Source organism: Charadrius vociferus, unplaced genomic scaffold (assembly GCF_000708025.1).
Source record: "Charadrius vociferus isolate BGI_N301 unplaced genomic scaffold, ASM70802v2 scaffold90, whole genome shotgun sequence".
NCBI lineage: Eukaryota > Metazoa > Chordata > Aves > Charadriiformes > Charadriidae > Charadrius > Charadrius vociferus.
In genome coordinates this window covers 11,532,792-11,552,267 of record NW_009647222.1, presented here as the reverse complement: position 1 = coordinate 11,552,267, position 19,476 = coordinate 11,532,792, and the positions used below count along the sequence as shown (strand labels likewise).

The window sequence follows — 19,476 nt, the reverse complement described above, 5'->3', positions numbered from 1 at the left end:
ATTCTGGTCCTATTACTGTCAGTAGAAATTTTGGCACTGCTTTCACCAGAGCTAGGATTTTACAGCCACTAAAAGGCTTTTAGGTACAAGCAGAAGTTTAAATTGGAGCTGAATTTCATAGCAGGGACTCAACTAAAACCTAATTAGTTAAATGGAAATCAACTATACAACATTTGATTTTTTAAGTACAGAGCAACTTTGCAAACAGGCAGGTACTGCCAAATCTTGCCACGGCAAGGGAAGTTCCTTACGTAAGATGACAGGTACTGTGGGACAGCAGCTAACCTGCTGGTACGCAATCCTGTAATAGCTTGGGGTTCTAATGACTTTGGAGATTCCTTGAGCATTCTACTGCGGTTAACTATGTTGTCAAAATCTCTTCCCTAGAATTACAGATGATAGGTTTGGTCGTCTAGTTCAACCTCTACATCAGGCAGGACAGGCTAAACATAACATTAGACTTCAGAGTTACATGTGTAGCAGCATCCCTCCCTTTTCTCCTCTGTTCTTTGGGATACGTTGTGTTTGGTAAACCATCTGTTTCTAAATTGGAAAGCCTGAAATGCACAGAGAGTTATTTACAAACATTACAAAAAACACAGCATTTTTTGATGTGTACATTCTGGTTTGCAAACAAATGTTTTAGCATTCAGGCTTATATCTCCGATCCATGCAGTTTGCTGTCCTGCCTCTAGTCACAAGCAATTTCTTTTTCTAATGAAGCAGCTGGCATATTCCAAAATATTATGTCTAACAGATATCTTACTTTCCAGTTGACAAGGTTTCCTTCTTGAGTATCATGCTTGACTTTTTAGCATTGGATTAAATTACTTGTGACTATAGTTTATTTCTTACTAATGTATTGTGCATACATAACTGTGAAGTGTAACATTACTGTTACTGATACAAGAGTCAAATTAAAATGAAAGCAAGCAAGTAAGAAAGAGGACTATATTATCTGTATTTGGAGGCTTGAAAAAATTAATCTAGCATGGTAGTGCTAAGGTACATATTCTCTCAAGATTCAAATTGGCCCACAACTTTAGCTGTACTCTGTTTACCCAATATGTGCTTAACTTTAATCCCTCAGTTTTAAGTCAAATTAAAGAGGGTTTGAAAGTATTTCACTTTAAACACACACCCAAGTAGTTTGCAGACGAGAGAAGTCATAGTGAAAGCCAGCATGCGAGATTGAGCTGACAATGCTTCCTTCAGCTAGTAACAGGTGTCGCACCTATCCAATTTTGATCAGATTTGGCTTTAGGATTTAAGTGGATCTAGCAGACAACGTTTATCTGCAGGTGTAATGTGTTGCAATTTATTACGCATTCTCCAATGCAGAGGTTCAACCTCCGATTTCTGGGACTGTGAAAGAAAGATGATTCCTAAGACTTTAACAGCGTTAGTGTCAAAACTGGGCTTGAATGGCTGAGGAGTCTTTAAATAGATTGCTCTCACCCCAGAAAGCTCACTGGTGCACCACGAGAACACACTGCTATCTCTAGATAGAAGCTCAACAGACGTGGACTGAATTGCTGTAGCCTGGAAAGCTCTATTCAACTTGCTAAAATCAACAAAGTTTACTCATGGATCATGATTTATTTATACCTGTTCACTCATTTCTTCAGGACAACATGGAAATTTGTTTTTTGTCCGATTCAGCCTCCACTCATCCTGTTCAGAAGAGGTGTCCATGCAATGTCCCATCTGACGTGGTCAATGCAACCTTGCAATTCCTGAGGGGAATGGCACAAGAGGTAGCAGTGGTCTCTATCTCTGTTGCTGAACTACAGGGCTTCAGACAACAAAGGCAGAAAAATGGGGAGCCCTTCCTCAGTTCTTTCCTTTGGCCCAGTTTCATACTACATAGCTCCAGCCATTTGCATGAGATGTCTAAGATAGGAACCTAGTCAGCCTGTATTCCTCGTATGGTCAAGGAAGAGATGAGCACTTCCAGAGGGTGATTTGGATCTTAATTTAAGTGCATGACTGTCTGGAGGTCCCTGTTGACTATCCTGGGAGTGTAGACTCCCTAATTAGGTATCAAGCCTGTTAATTTTGATTTGTCTGTGAAATTTTTCCTCCTCTCCATGTACATTTCTTAGGGGGAGCATGTGGTCCTCTAATATACCTGCTTGCCCCACAGAGCAGATAAGAAAAGTTGTCTTAGCTGATGACTTTCAGACAGATACTGGCCGAAAAAGATGCTGCAACCACAGGCGTAACTCCGCCACTGCGATTTGGAAATTTAAGAACAAGTGGGAGTCCAAAATTGCCACCAGATGGTGCACCTATTTAGCAAGTGACAGAGACATGTTCCACAAGAAAGAGTAGCCACAGCCTCCAGCAACCCATCAAGTTGCTTCCCCTGCTGTTTATTCTCAGCTGTGATTGAATTGAATGTGTTTGAAACATGGACCTGCTGGCCATATTATTCTGTTACATTTAATATGGAGTATGTTTTCAATCTCTGTGATGGAAGCCTTTCAACTGCCTGGCTAGGAACATGAAGAAGTGTGAAAGAGTATAGCAGATCTATGAATGCATGTAAAGGGAGAAGGAAAGAAAAAGAGATGCGCCAGGAGCAGGAAAAATTGGTAACGGCAAATGGCAATGAGTTGGCTCCAAAATCAGAAGTGGTCAGCATGGAGCATCTGTGCTTTGCTGTTTCGTTAAGTTGGGCTAGTTCTGGCTATTAATGGTAGGGAGCTGGGAGAAGGTTGAGGTCATTGCCTTTCTAAAGGATAGTTTTGATGTCTAAGTCAGTGTTTTGGAAAACGGCCAATGCCAATATCCCAGGAGAAAACACACCGGGTATTTTATTAACTGCAGAGCAAAGGTGGTGAACTTTTCTAAACAGTGAAGTGGTTTTTATTCTCTAACTGCTTCTCATTCCTAAGCACTTGTGGTACTCCATACTCAGAGAAAGATCAGCACAAGTCGATAACCATATATTTTTCTGCCATATTTCTCACAACGTCACAAGACCATGTGAGTTTTTCAACTAGATTTGCTGTAAATCCGTACATTATCATGTGTAGGGCATAAGTAGGTCTCTCTTCCCATTCCACTCCACTTCTTGCTTTAAAGAATATTCTAGAGTAATACGTAGGTTTCTGGCAAGCCGCTTTCATGAACATTACAAAATTGATGCAGGAGAAGATATTGTGAGTCATTCCTTTGCATAGATGTGTCTTTTACTGCTTTCTATTGTTTTGGTATGTTTTAAAAGATGCTGTAAATAGGATTTAATATATTGCTAGAGAATGATTAATTAGAAAGGTTGTTCTTCTAATTACAACTGGACCAGTAAAGAAACGTCTGAACTAAAAAATTCCTCTGAGCAAAGAGTGAAAACGTTTGCATATTCTTTAACCTGAGAAGTACTCATTCTGAGTGGATAAAAGTATTTTTCATTCTCTTTGTCCAAGCTGAGAGGAAGAGGTCACCTCAAAAAGCTCAATACTATTCCCTTCCTATCATTTTTAACATACCCTGTGGCTCCTAGTTCAATGTGAGAACTATCATTTTATGGTTAAAGCATGGACCAGGAGATAATGGACTTGGATTCTGTTCCCAGCTGTGCCATATACTTTTCTTGTGACCTTGGGCAAGTCACTTCATACCTCGCTGTCTGGAGACTAAAGATGACTAATTTCAGAGGGAAATTGAAAGGCTTAACCTCCACTTAAACATTTGTGAAGTACTATGGGATCCTCAAACAAAAATGGTTGCCACTAAGGTCTTCTTATCCAAACAGGAAGCAAAGGAGGGATTTGTTCTTCTAGAAAGCAAGTCCAGGCCTGAAAAAAGACCATACTGAAAAATCTCAATAGAAAGGCCTGGTAAGATCATTAGATGAGTTTGCATAAGAGGGAAGTTTGGAAACTTTAGGTAGTTGTCTACAAAGAGCCTAAACTCAAATTTTGCAAAGAGAAAATAAATGTTTGGTACTTAGATGTTCAGTACTTACATGTAACATAAAAGACAGAATAAAGCCCATGGGGAGAGTAATTGCGGGTTACTTACAGCATGCTTGCTGTATGTGTGCTGTGATTCTTCGAGTAAATTGTCCCGTCCAAAGCCCTCTTTTTCTAGCTACTGGTGCACAGTGACATCCTGACACCAGCGTTGGGGCTTGAACACTTTTTCCCTCCTTCCCTTTCTTTTTCTCCTTGTCCCATTTTCTTTTACTTTGGCAGTTTGGTAATGCTGAAACCACGTTCTCTTCCCTTTTGTTTGCTTTTCCCTTGTCCATCGATCAACCATGCTGCTTTATTGCAGACACTGTAGTATTAACTACAGTATAAACAGAAGCTCTTAGTAGGAGAGTTAGCTGGGATTTCCCTGCCCTCTTACACAACTGGAGTTTCTGCAGCACCACTTTCTTGTTTGTTTTCAGGGATTAGTGGCAATATTCCACATACTGCTGACATAATGAGGCATAAGCTTCGCTCAAAGAAGGCTGATTTTTAAAAAACCCTGGACTACTGTGCTGCTAGGGATGGGCACAGAAAGTTTGAAAGGTGGCAGACTACCCTCAAATCTGAGTGGCAGTAAGATTGCTGATGGGTTTTTGCACAGGATGAAGTGTTTCCATGAATACTGTGTCCCGCTCAAAGTTAAATTCGAAGTGTCCGCATGGAATATCTCATATAGCAGCATGTGCATGTTGTCAGTTTGTGTTAGCCAGAGGAACATGACATCATGTGATAGACAAAAACACTACTTGGTACCATATAGCCTAATCCAAGACTTTCCACGTGAAACAGTTGTTTTGTTTTGGTTTTAAGACATTTGCCTTTCTAACTGGTCTGTTTTAATTAGAGCTCAACCTGAACCACAAACGATAGATTTGAACTTTCCCAGAGTTCAGTGGTGTTCAGATCTGGCTTTTGGTTTGGCCCATCGCAAAGACAGGGGTCAGCTTCAAAGTTCAGATCTGGAAATGGGCTGCTACAGAGCAGGGGGCTGACGGGATTATTTAATGAGACCCATATCTCATTTTAATGGTGGATTTGCAGTAGAGACACTTGCTAGTGTTTTTTAAATGTAATTTTACATAAGCAGCATTTCAAAGACCAGTGTTAATACCAATCTATCTATTTAAATACTCTTGTATTTATCCTGCAGAAAGGGATTGCCCCTCCTTTCCTGGTCACAAAGCCTGGATTCTGGTCTGAAGCTGGAGTACCTTAAAAATCTACAGATTTAGCTTCTCATCTTTGTTTAAAACTCATCCTTCAGCTCTAGGGTATTGCACTTAAAAACAATGGAAGCTCTTTGTGGGCTAGAAATTTGATCTATTTATCCTCATAACACTTAGTTTTTTCAGCTGAAAGGGCAGCTAACTTACAGGGCTGGCATCCACCCTTTCATCAAACTCTTGCAGGTGTGGATCAGCATCGTAGGGTAAGCTTGCTCAGTACCTGCCAAAACACAAGCTCAGCAAAACACAAATAAATAACAACCACTAGTCTACTAGATAAGACAACCTGACTGGTAGGGTTAGCTGGACAGGTTCAGATTAAACACTGATTCAGTATCTTTCATGAGTCCTGAGAAGATTCATACAATTCTTCCTTGTTTATGTGAATCTTGTCACTTTTCAACTCCTATCAGGACCAGAAACTCCAGAGCTGAAAAAAACGACTTTGCTCTTGTGATGCTTCCAGACTCATTTTGCAAACCAGAGAGGTTTGGACCAGAATCTAAACTTTGTGTATTTATCCCAAACCCTCTGAGCTCTTTACTCTTTTAAATCTCTTTCATATGTGTGATTTGTGCTGTGTCTTGTTCACTGGGGTTACAAACTTGACTAGCAGGCAAAGACCCTTTAAACACCAAGAAGGGCAGACATCATTACCTGAACCTAGCTCTCCTCCCAGAAAGATTGTAAGGCAAGTGAAATGTATCAGAAATGTGAATGCAGCCACATAAGCAGTGCAAGTGCTTTTCGAAAATATTTAGGCACATTCGAAACCAACTTTTAACCCAGCCCTTTCACCAGAACTTTCTCATTTGCTTTCCGCAAAATCTGAGCTCTGACAGGGGACGCCAGTGACTTTTGGGGTTAGTGCCCAGCTGTTCGCCCTCCGTCTGGAAGATGTGATCTCTGCAGCAGAATTAGCAGAGCAGAACGCGAGCTCATACTGATGATCTGCAAACCCAGCCCCTCTGCTGCAGCTGCCAAGGAAGGGCTGGTTTGGGCTGGACTGTAAGTTAAAGCCAATGATGCACGGTCCTTCTGCAACCATGGGAGATATCAAGGGAGTGGTAACATCCTAAACAGCCACATCAAGACTCACGGCATCTCACCTGTCAAACCCTACCGTGCCAAGATTGCACCAGAGAAATATATTAAAGCCCTCACACCTAAAGGATGAGCAGTGAGTCACCAGCAATAGTGCTTACTTTACAGATTTGCTTGTGAAATATGACACATTGAGTCGGTCCTCTAAGGTGTCCTGGCAGGCACCAGAAACCACGCCAGGAATTTATGTGAGCAATAGATTTGTAGGACAGTCTTAATGAACAATGTACAGAATTACCCTCCAGGAAACAATCCAACAGCAATTCCCAGCAAATGCAACAAGAACCTCTCTGCTACGCTACTGTGCAGAATTTTACAGAAAAAGGCAACATTCTAGTACACTATTTGATACAAATTTCCTTTTTTTTTGGTCAAGCATAGGCAATAGTCCTTTGTCAATGTCCATACTGTTTTGAAGAATATCTTGAGGCCACCCTGAAGAGCAGAGTCAAGATGACAGGACAAGATGAAAGCATGATTTTGGTGCTTGGAAAGTGCTATCCCAGGCACACAGGAGCTGTTTCTCCATAACCACCAGTCTGAAATGCTTTTCAGAGCCCCCAGCCTGGCTGTCACCGTTTCTGAGGTTGGGCAGCACTTCCTCCATATTCATTGCTCTTACCACAAAAGGGTGCATAGATCGAGGTATTTCTAGATGTCATTATTTCATAGTTATTTGTCTTAATACTCCTCTTGTATTGCTGTTGCAGTGAAAAATACAATGCGACAGATCATTATGCCATTTTACTATATTTCTCTGGATTTAGATTGGAAATCTAACACACACTTTAAATATTGCTTTATTAGATCCTGTCTAGACAAAGTAAGATGCCTAGTGTATGCAATTCAGTTTAATTAATGATACTGCTGCTCTTCATAAACTTTATTTTACAAATGGCATGACTAGACAGAATTAGTACTTTATTGCATATAAAATCATCCTAATTCTGTACTTGATAGAACCAAATCACACGATACTCTGAAAAAACTAGAATACACTAGAAGAAGTTACATTGTGTTCAGTAGAATATCTGTATCCTAATCAGTGAAATGAACAAAGTAATCTTCTAGCTTTTACTGTAATTAAATCTTTTCTCCCCAGTCAGAATGTAAAACAGGATAATGGACTGATAGTAGAATATTTTAAGGGTGGGATCTCCTTTACTAAAACCACCGTATACCCTCAGCAATTACACTTAGATGACGGCTGCCAGCACAGTTGGAAAGGCTCACTGTGCAGGGAAATGTGGCTTAACTCTCTGATGGGATAAGTTTAGACTCTCTCCCTTTCTTTGCATTTTCTCCTCCCAGTTTTGAGGCTTCCCCATGCAGCTTGATAACTTCTGGAAGTCTTGCTTTTTTGGTGTCTAACTCTCTCAGTGCTTGGTAAGGCTGAATTCCTATCCTGGCCAGATGGAAAATACTAGGTGGCCGAACATCTGAAAGACAGGCTTTAGAACCAACATCCCTTTGCAGATTTAGCTCTAGGTGTCTAGCTCTTGCCCTATCGATTTAATTAATTTTGTATACCATAAACTTTGGCATCTAATCTGAAAACAGTACTTGCAAAATGTCTTGGGCTGGGCTTGCTTGCTACTGCTCTTGCTTTGTATGTCTTTCCAAGAGGGAGTTTCTAGATTAACACATATGTATATCAAACAATTGTGTTGGCTAACATAAGAAGTGAGTACAAGAAAAAGTCTATGCTGACAAATAGAAGCAGCCAGCTTTTAAGATTCCGTTTAATGTCACACGTTTTATTAGTAGACAAGAAACGTCATCAGCTCCAAATGGGGACATGAAAACATTTAGCATGTCTCTGAAACAGAAGCAAATGCAACCTCAGCAAAACTTCTGGCAAGACACTTAAATTAGTTATTTTTTCAAATTAAAAGTAAAGGAAGGATGTGGATCTAATGCTATGCAGGCATGACATGTGAGAAAGTGTGAGTGCAGAATGTTAGGAGTGGATTCTAAGTGCCGTGTACTTCTCTGATGATGCTGAGCATTGCTGTGTCCAAATCACTTTGACTCTGGCAGTAGATGTCCAGTTCAATACTATGCTAGAACAGTATGTGGAAGAGCAGAGCAGAGAAGTCCCAGTCCCAGGAGCTGCTGCTTCTTTGTTGGAGCTCTCCTGTCCCACCAAGCAGCTACATGGACATCCTCCCTGAAAACACAGTTGAACTTGTGTTTCAGTTGTTAGCTGAGAAGTCTACAGCTAAATTCCTCTGTGGCCTCCCCGCAAAGAGAATCCAACAAGAGGACAGCTTGTTCTCTTACAAGTCCTTCTGCCTTATGGGTAAATGCCTTAACCTCCTTGTGCCCCTGTGAAAGAGAGGTAATAGCATCTCTGTTCTGTTGCCCTCTCCACCTGAAAGATGCAGCTTCTTAAGGCAAGGACTACCTCTTGCAAGTACTACCTTTGTGCATAGACACAACGATTTGTGTGTAGCACCCATTACAGTTGTGTATGACGTAGTATATCTGTAATTCAATAATTATGGCAAAGTAGTACTGGCCCATTAACAGGCTCTGCACAATACATTGAAGTAACAATCATGATTTAACTAACCGCCTCAAGAAATTCTGAAGGAAGAGCTGAAATGTCATCTGCAACGTACACAGACATTCGCCCCCACAGACACCCACCCTCAGACACTCTGGCATGCCCAGGTATAGGAGCTTAGTGCTTACAACTACCCATAATTCAGTGAACCCTTTAAAAGGTGTTATTATTTAACATGTTTCTACAGCAAAAGCACAGGTGTGCACAGTGATTTACAAAAGAATACAGACATGACCACTGCCCTCAGGGATTTGTTATCTAGGTTAGAAGTGACATAAGATAATACAGGAAAAGATGACTTCATGCAAATGGCAGTGTAGATTTATTTTTAAAGAGATGTTCTTCAACACAGTATATTTATGTCAGGCCACTGAAATGGTTGAAACATGTTAATTAAAATACTGACCCAGCAGAGAGTCCACTGAGAAGCTCTGATTCTGCAAGGTGATGACTTCTTAATATTCATGAGCATGATAGTAGGCATGACAGAGTATTTGTGAAATTGGGTTCAGAGCAAATTCAAACATAATTGCAGAACAGTTTAGATTGGAAGGATCCTCTATTAACAACCAAAGAGAATATTCATTCTGACCCAATTCACTCACTAAAGGCTCAAGCCTATACAATCCACATACACGAAAATCTTAGTGACTTTTTCAGTGGTTTGGTAGCAACCTACCCTGCTGTTGTATCCTACTAAATTGAGCATGAAGTTGACATGAAAACAAATTTACTTTAAAACTGTGTTAGTATTGTCCTCCATTTCCCTGATAGGTTCAGAGTGGAGATTTGTGTTCTGCTGCCTTTTTTGTTTTGTTTTGTTTTCTTTTTATGATGTGGTAAGCATATTTCCCATTTCTCATATTGGAGAGGACAACATTTCCCTTGCTGAGCACCACACAGGTATCTCAGAAACCTTTAACAGGCCATAGTGTAGTGCAAGAGCACTATCAAGAGCAAACCTAAAAAGAAGACGAATATGTGCCCACATACTGTAGCTTCCTTTCCCTTTTTCTTAAATATTGTTTTTATTTCTCCCTGTGAAATGCTTTTAAAAAAAGAGACCATAATGCATTGGCAAATCCTACACATAAGAACTGTTATCATTAATAGATTGAGGCGGTTCAATGATTAAAATAGAATAGAATAGAATAGAATAGAATAGAATAGAACAGAATAGAATAGAATATATAACAACTGTTATATATTATATATATTACTGTTATCATTAATAGATTGAGGTGGTTGAATTATTAAAATAGAATAGAATAGAATAGAATAGAATAGAATAGAATAGAATAGAGCAGAACAGAATAGAACATATAACAACATCTGGTTCCTTATAGCCCCATTTAATTTAAGGAAGTTAGCATTCTTTAGGACTCAGTTTCTCTGAGATGCCTTCAGGAGTCCACGCTTTCCAACATGGGTTGCAAAGAACTTTTAAAAAACCCAGTACACTGCAAGATGCCTCCATTTGAGCTTTCACATATTAAGATATATAAAAACCCTAGTCATCACTGAAAAGAAAAAGCACCAAACATTCAGCAGGGAATCATTAAGGCCCCACAATGGGACGTCAGTGGGTCCAGAAGAGAACACAGGCAGGAGACTATCTTTCTGCTCCAGCTATTGCTTCCCACATACTACTTTGACAGTATTAGCAGTAGCATTGTGAAAACACAGCCGGCTGTGACACTGCACAGGCTTTTCTCAATGGTGCAGTGTATCTGGGAACTGCCCCCTCGCGCTTTGTGCACTGTGTATTTCTCAAGCCATGCTCTTGTGCATTCTTTAAATGAGTGCTTAGCACCACGTTCTGTTTAAACCTTGACAAAACCAAGTAGCGGTGCTTTGGGATCAAAACTTTATTTCCCCATTTTCTGTAAGAATGAGATACAGATTGTTTGTTAGGGTTGAGTTAGTAAGAAATATTTGTTATAACAAATACAGTTTTACAGGGGAGAGACCAAAAATGTCATATTTCTGTGGGCATTTCTAAAAATCCCAAAGATCACAGCTAACTTACTAACCTGACAGGAACTGCCCCAGAAATCTCCCCAAGGGATGTGCTGCCAAAAGACAGTCAAAACCAAAACAGAATTAAGCTCACTTTGGAAGAGAAATGCTGACTATTGTTAATGGTTGCCAGTAGTCAAATCAATGTGTTTAGGGGGTAAATTAAGTAAAAAAACCCTGTAAATTGTTGGGAGCCTTATTACAGAAACCATTGTGGAAATTACCACCAAGTCTTTAGAAAATAACCATGAAATTGGAAAAATGCTTGAAAAAATGTGAAAAGCAGAGGCATAGTAAATAGCTCTTTTTAATAGAGATGCTTACAAAAGTATATAAATAGTGACAGCAAGGAGCTGCGAAAAGGCAAGTGTGAAATAAATCTGGCTCATGTACAGCCCATTCTAAAAGAAAATTTGACAAACCCACATGAGCAACAGAAAACAATCCAGATGACAGAGTGATTCTAGACTGATGGCTAAAATTCTGGCACCTCCAACCATGAAAACTTAGTGGGAGTCTAGAGACGAATAATGCTGAATAAGAGAAGAATTTGTAAATAAACCATTATGTCATAGCACTACACATTCTCGGCTTTGAAATCTGCAATGTTCGCTGTCCCAACTATGTGTAATTGGAAATAGACATCATGAGCAGTCTAGGAAGAAGCTGCTGAAATCATGTGCAACTCCTGCTCTAGCTCTACCTGGATGAAGCAAAATTAAACAAGGCTTTTTTAATTAGAGTGCAGTAGGAAAAAAAAGACTTTAGGGAGGAAATGGGAGACGAATACATATTGTAAGGAGAACATTACCCAATGTGACCACCAGAAGACTCCATCAGATTTGACCAGAAAGTAACAGATATTTGATCTGTACCAGGTTCATCATTCAGGAGCACTTCTGAGCACAGGTGCCACAAAAGGAACTTCATGACCACAGATGACTATATCTGCTTTTTTGACAATGGGCTACACAGTAATCATTCAGTCGGTACTTTTTCAATGAGTGGAAGATGAAGAAAAAAAGCTGGTCCACTACTCAGTGGAGTGGACCCCTGAGGACAGTGTAAGCCAAGGATAATGTCAAGAAGGCCAAGTAGTTCTTGCAGCAGCCTTCACTAAAAAGGTCAATGGTGAGAAACAGATGGTTATAGTACTAATACCATCAACAGAGGAATACCATCTCAGCATTAGATAAAGGGAAGTATTTGTCCAAGTTGAATGCTTTCCAGCTTGCTGTCCCTCATCTTGGAACATTTAATGAAGCCATTTTAGAGCCATTAGTCCTGAGAGCCATTAGTGCTGAAAAGTTGTGGAGAACTCTAATTAAGAAGAATTGAAAAGACAAATGTATTTCCTTTGTCTAAAAGAAAAAAAGAAAGGAATTATAGGACCAATCAGCTTAGCTTCAGTAAATGAAAAAATATGGGAACAAAAACCCATTTGTAAGCTCATAACTGAGAACAAGGAGATAAGTAACAGTCAACAAGGATCTGTCAAGAACAAATCATGTTAAACCAATCTAATTTCCTTCTTTTGCCACCCAGGGCCTCAAAAGCAGAGAAGCAGCTGTTTATACCATATATCTGGGACTTAAGTGAAGCTTCTGACACTGCTTTATATGACGTTCTCGTAGGAAAACTAAGGAAAAGCTAACCAAATGGGTATATACTATCAGGAAATCCTGCTTGGAGGGTAGTTGTAAAAATGGAAGGATATACTAACTGGGTTTCCTTTGTGATCCGTGCTGGATCTGGTACCAGTCAGTGTTACACTCTTGACTTGACCAAGGGAATAAGCTGTGCATATTGAATTTACAAATGATGTCAGGCTGGGAGGGAGTGTAAGGACATTTGATGAAGTTTGGGTCAAAATTGAAAATTGTCATGGAGAAATGGTCTGGAAAAGAAGAAAAAAGGAAAAAAAAAAAAAGAAAGAGGAGAGAAATCAGAAAGACGAATACATGGGGATCTATATGTGGGAATAATCAGCTGCACAAATAAAAGATGGGAGACATCTGGTGTGACAGCAGCTGCACAGAAGACGACTGCAAACAGAGTAAGAGTCAAAAACGTCCTGCTGCTGTGAAAACACCATGCTGGCATGAGTAAATAGGAGTGTAGCATGAGAGACATATGAAGTTCTCCTTCTGCTCTAGCCCCAAACAGTCAAGGCCTCAGCTGGAGCTCCCTATCGCATTTCCAGCACCATGCTGCAAGGCAAATGCCAGCCTGTTGGGAGAGTCCGGGGAGAAGAGGGGGAACGATCACAGCTCCTGAAACTGCTCTGCAAGGACTGATGATGGGACACATCTAGAAAGGGGTGGAAATCTTTAAATTTTTAAAGGCTGCTGCTAGAATAAGGGAGCAATCGATTCTTAGCCTCTGTAGAGAAAGAAGCAGTGGGTTTGCGTTCAGGAAGACAGTTTCAAGTTAATATTAGTAAAACGTGTACCAATAGGGGTCCTGAGGCACTGGAATAGACTGTGGAATCTGCATTGCTGAAGATCCTTAAGTACAGGATAAATAAAAAGCTGTTGTGAATGACACCTGCATTATTAGTCTATGTTAGGGTTGAGGGACAGACTAGAGACCCTTCTGAGTTTCCTGCCAGCTGTGGTGTTTCTTCAGCTTGTACAAACTGATTTCAGTGGTCTGTATTTTTGACATGCAGCACCAGCTACAGTAAATTAGAAGGACAGAGAAATTAAAGCAATCTCTGCCTTTGGATTATAAACCAAGAAGCCCCAAATTAGTTACACTGGAAGTGCAAATAGAGAAAGGATCTGTTCCAGACAGTGAGAAAACTTTCACTGACTTGTGCTACCCTTGGATAGAACCCAAAGAGAAGAGCCTGTATTATTTTCTTTCAGAATTGTTAATGAGAGTGTGAAATAAAATACAGCATTACAAAGGAACTAAACTTGTCTGTAAAAGTCTTCATCCAGCCCTACTTGGGGTGCTGTTGTCTGAGTTTTAGTTTACTCATCCAGATGTAACTATTGTCTCTTGCCCATAAAAAATGACTCAATGTGTTCTCAGCTTTCACTCGCAAAAGAAGACTTGTTGAAAAGGATAGGTTTGGCAAAAAAAAATCAAACTTCTGCCATGGTTCATTTTTTCTTACCACTGACCTATATTGTATTGTGTTGTATAATCAAGCTGGTGTCTACAGATGGTGTAAGTACATGAGGAATTTTTTTTTTTGACAGCAGCATGTATTATTTTTCTCTATCATTGTTGATCTAATATTTAGCAAATTACCAGCTGAACAGTGTATATTCTACAGTTTAATATTTCAAGTTAAATTACAGTTTTAATGGTTGACATTCAGCGGCACTCTTATTCTGCTGACAATAGAAATTTCAGAATGTTGTGTGGACTAGTAGTATTCTCATCTAGTTACTCAGAAAAATAAATGCTTTGCTAATAACTGTGAAACAGCTAAATTTGTAACCTTGCACTCACAGCTGAATTATCAAAAAATATATGTAGCTTATATGGTTCTCAGCTGATTGTGGTTACATGCTGAAAATACTCACAGCTGAATTATCAAAAAATATATGGTTCTCGGCTGATTGTGGTTACATGCTGAAAATATGCAGCTGAATATGCACATGCTAGAATGTAGTAAATACAACAATTATGGATCTTGTAATAATTTTCACATCAGACTGTACTAAGTTTAGTGCTCAGTTAGCAGTCTAAAACTTAGGCGGAATGACATCTAAATTAGGGGTAAAATATAGGCTGCTCCACAACTCCAACAACGGATAAATAGGCTCCTCTCACCCTATCTGCCAGAAATCACTCATTCTAGGAAGCAATGTTCCAGTATCTGTCTGTCTGAGCAGCAACTGCCTACATTACCGAGTATTAGAGCACTTTTAAAACACAGCCCTCAGTTAGAATGTAAATGAACTCAAGCAAATGGCAGTAACTCAGACCAGCTGACCACAAGCAAGACTTCTCTCATGGGCTGGCAGATTGCAAGAAGTGACCTTCAGCACCTTCACCAAAGACAAAAAGCTTCATTTCCATTAGTACCGATGGTGATCTCCTACTGGAGTTATCAGATCAGACAGTTACCAGATCAGACAGAGTAACATTCATGTTATTCATGAAAACATCCATTCTGTGTTTTGGGAATGAAATCAGAACTGCTGCCTTTGATGCCAAAGCAGGCATTTCTAAGAGGGAAATGGATGAATTCAAGGGTCGCACAAAAAAAGTGTCTTTTCCACCAAAATAAAATCTCAAGAGAATTATTCTTGTCTACATGACAGAAAACATTACATAGTCAAACAAGAATTTTTCTTCTGAGATGCAGATAGTGTCAAATAACTAGGTGACCAGGAGAGTCAGCGGAAAAAGAAAAATCTAGCTTCAAAGTTGGGTCAAATCCCAAATTTTCTGCTATTTATAATCTTTCTCCATTTCATGAACATTTCTGGAAAGACTTGTCTCTGATTGCAGAACAAGAATATTTTTGAAATCTCAGAAAATTCCATAAAATGAGATTATTGTTCTCCATTCAGGTATCACACCAACCATTACTTAAATATTTTTAGCTGCCTAACAAAGACTTGCTTAGAACTGATTCCAAGTGATGACATGCTAATTGAAAGTTTTGTGTACAGCAGACACACTGTTTCCCTTCCCTCCCCCATCAGCATTTTCAGATAGACTCTACTGATCCTAGGACTTTAGAGAGCTGCTGAGGTAATGCTTACACTGAAGTTCAAGGAAAGTTTTGGAACATCCTCTAGTTAAAAACACCTAACGCCAAAAAACTTAATTCTTAACAGGACAACTTAACTTGCAAAAGGAATCTGTTTTTCAAGCCAGATCTTATTTCTGAGCCCTTCTTATTTTAAAGCTGCATTGAAACAGAAGCGTAATCTCTTCAGAGAGTCAGTATGGTTTCCATTTGGTATTATCCCATGACTTGAGATAATTCCATCACTGCTATAGCTCTCAAGTGGGTGAAGGAAAGATGTTTTCCTCTATTCCTGAAGGTAATCAAGGGTGTAATGCGAGTGAGGGGGAGTGAAATGTAGATAAAGACAGGATATTCTTTAGTTTTACAAAACTGATCAAGGGAACTGCTGTGTGAAAACTCACGGACAGATCAACAGACACAGTGGCCATGGTAAAATGGCTTACCTTCTACTCAGGATACATGTGGAATACATTGAGCTTAAAATTAAAACATCTCTCTGGTTAATCTCTGAGTAAATCTACTGAACTGTAGCTCACAGCTGCTATGCCCCCCAACAGGAATACACTTCTGCTTGTTTATAAGCGTTTCTACATGTGTTTCAAAGGTGTCTGAACTCAAAAAATTTCCTGGGTCTGATTTTGCTTTCTCATTTACTCTCATCCTGAAGAGGGACGGAAATGTATCTATATATGTAGTTTGTATTATATCTCATATTTCCAATCTTTCAATTTATAGAACAAGAATAGGGTTTTTTTTTGAAAGTGGATGAAGAAAGAAATCCTGAAAGTCAACAAGATACCTTTTAAAACACGGGTCTTGGCTTTGACTTCAGCTGACTGGTGAAGAAGAGAGGAATGAATATCGATACGCATTTTTAGAGAACACACTAGGAACTAGAACAGAGGTTCCCAAACTTTTTTGGATTGCTGTCAACCCTCAGAATTTCTTGCGGACCACCAGGCATCATTATCATCAAACTTTTAATTGAAAACACTATTAAAAACAGCATTTAATATGGCTCTGTGGATTAGCTGTGAACCCTTTACCGTGGCCTCCTGGACCACCAGTGTTCTGCGGACCACGGTTTGGGAACCACCAAACCAGACTACACACATAGTACACCCCTACAAAACACTTCTGTGTCTGAAAGTCCTTCTGTTGCACAATGTACTCAAATAATACACAAGTCAGTTTAACCTTCTTGATACCTGAAGAACACAGCACCCTTTTATTTTTCTCTTACCTTAAGTTTCTTTTTTTATTGCTTTGGAGAAATGAGTAAATGGTGCCAGAAAACAGTTTACGATTGTTTCTTGTACGATCTTTCTTATATCCGGCAGTGGTGTAACTTTTCAGGAAGCTACCTATGAAAATAAGAAATATAAAACATAAAAACCCCCACACTGTGCAGTGGTCATTCCAGAATAGCTATGATATCTGTGAATCCTAAAATAAAAAAGATTAAAAATAGTTTGTCAGTTTTCTGTTGGTGTTTTTTTTTTTGTTTGTCTTTTTTTTCTCCTCTGGAAAATTTGTTCTTTTTTTTTCCTTCCCAAATCCATTAATGATATTAGAGCTCTGTGTGTGGTCATTAAAGCATTTCAGCAACTTTCTGCAAATTCTTTACAGTTATTCTTTGGCTGCAGTATTAGCAAGTTGTCTGTTTATCACCAGATAAACACACAGAAGAAAATAAGGATAGCGGTGAGAAAGGAACTTGCAGGGAAACATTATAAATAAGAACATCAAAACACCAAGGGCCTTGATCCAGCCCTACATTAAGTCAGTGACAGAGTGTGATCTCATATGAAAGCACCGATGGGCTGTAGCATCCCTTTTGATTGTTCTGCCCCTGTATCTCCTTGCTTATGCACATCCCACAGGCAACTCAGCCAAACAGTGTCTAGTAAAGAAAGGGGGTTTATTTGCCTCTCTTCGTAGACTCGCTATCAACAGCTATAACGTGGAATTGGGAATGAGGAACCTTGGCAACTACTATCATCATAGAAAAACAAAAAGAACTTTTTTCTAAAAGAACTTTTTTCTAAGAGGTCTTTTTTTTTTTTTCTAAAGAACACTGTGCTTCCATGACAGTATCTCACTTGTTTTGGAGAGGAAATAATGTTGCCACAGCACTTCCATACCCCTTGTATGCTCAATAGCCAAGGTAATGCAGAGGTTCGAGTCAGAGTGAGAGCGCAAAAGGGTAGTTACAGCAACACTAAGATGCAAGAGAAGTCAGCAAGGGAAAGGGGTAGTCTCTACTTTACCTTGAAAGAAAACAAAACCTACCTAGCTCTTGTCTCTGCAGGCCTCCCTTGCAATACTTTACACTCAGCATCACTAATGGGTGCTACTGGAGCATTTATAAAGGTGGTTTAATAATCTTCCCCATTTGTGTCCTAGCACTCTAGCACACCTGAAAGGGTCTGGTATTTCTTACGTTGCCTGAACATTTTTCTTTTTCCATGCAGTGCCAATGGTTAGAGGTAACTATTGTTTTCCAGTGAGTATTGCTGCCAGTGACTCTCTTACTATTCATCTGATATAGATAATGTTCAGCTTGCAAACCTGACTAGACAGTGTAAAAACAAATGGTATTGCCTCACCTCACCACTGTCGAGACTCATTGCCAAATTCCCCTTTGGTGAAGGGGGTTAGGTGAGACTGTCATATGGCTGGTGCTTACCTGGGGTAATATGGCCCCATTGAGCCAAGCATTTTAAATATGTAAGAATGAGAATTACCCACCAGAAATAACGCCATCCTCACATTCCTGCCTGACACTGTTGCTGTAGATAATGTCTGTACTTTCTTTAGTAAGTGCTGCCTTTCTGCCAACCCACCAGCTTTTGGCTTCTCTCCACAGGAAGCAGGGAAGCTGCGTTCACCTATGCCATTACTGCTGCCGGGGTTGCACACGCTGTCACGGCCGCCTGCAGCCAAGGCAACCTCAGCAATTGTGGCTGTGACCGAGAGAAACAGGGCTACTACAACCAGGAGGAGGGCTGGAAGTGGGGAGGCTGCTCTGCGGATATCAGATACGGCATTGAGTTCTCCCGGAGGTTTGTTGATGCCCGAGAAATCAAAAAGAATGCACGGAGGCTGATGAACTTGCACAACAATGAGGCTGGAAGAAAGGTATTCCAGAAAGGATGAGGGATGGGGTAACGTGTGTGCTGGAGGACGGGGGGGAGGCTGGCTTGGTGGCAGGAGGCATTCCCTGAGAACTCACCCCTCTCTCTGCTATTATCCCACATCAAGCTACCTGATGGCATCTAATGTTTATGTTTTGTTGCTGTTTCTTTTTATTCAGACCTGGCCATGTATTATAGATGCTCACCTAAACTTTTCTGCTTCCTAAGCCTTCTCTCCAGTCCCACTGATAACAGAGAGGACTTTGCTGGAGCTGTTTGGCATCACATCTTTTGCATTTTTCATCTCCTTTGCAAAAATCTAACAAGAGATGTTGGGGCTTGTGATGGGGCAGGACTGAGTGTCTGCATTGCTGAACTCCCACAGCACTTGCAGCTATTTATTCCATCCAAACCCAAAACATTTATTTGACCACAGCTCTAATGAAATACACACTTCATAGCAAATGCACAATTGTCCACGTCGCGCTTGTGGGCTACAAATGGCTGCATAAGTGTCACTTTGGAAGAAGAAACAGTTTCATGTTTGCGACCATGGCTGAGTTGCTTGCAATGGAAACCATGAACATCATGGAGCTATGCTGATTTATGTCCAGTGAATAACAATCCTCATAGCTCTCAAAGCTTACCTTCTAAAAGTATAACAAATCTTTCTGCATAATATATACCTACCTCAGGAAAGATTTTAATATACCCTTCA

The 19,476-nt window shown here is 40.0% G+C and overlaps 1 protein-coding gene across 2 annotated transcripts in view; it reads left to right on the top strand.

Moving 5' to 3' along the window:
- WNT7B (wingless-type MMTV integration site family, member 7B) overlaps positions 1-19,476 on the top strand; it is a 96,889-nt gene that overhangs the window by 65,441 nt on the left and 11,972 nt on the right. For both annotated transcript variants that reach the window (XM_009879722.1, XM_009879721.1), the window contains exon 3: positions 18,491-18,762. In XM_009879722.1, coding sequence (XP_009878024.1) covers positions 18,491-18,762 — 272 coding nt within the window. The remainder of the gene's footprint in view (positions 1-18,490; positions 18,763-19,476) is intronic.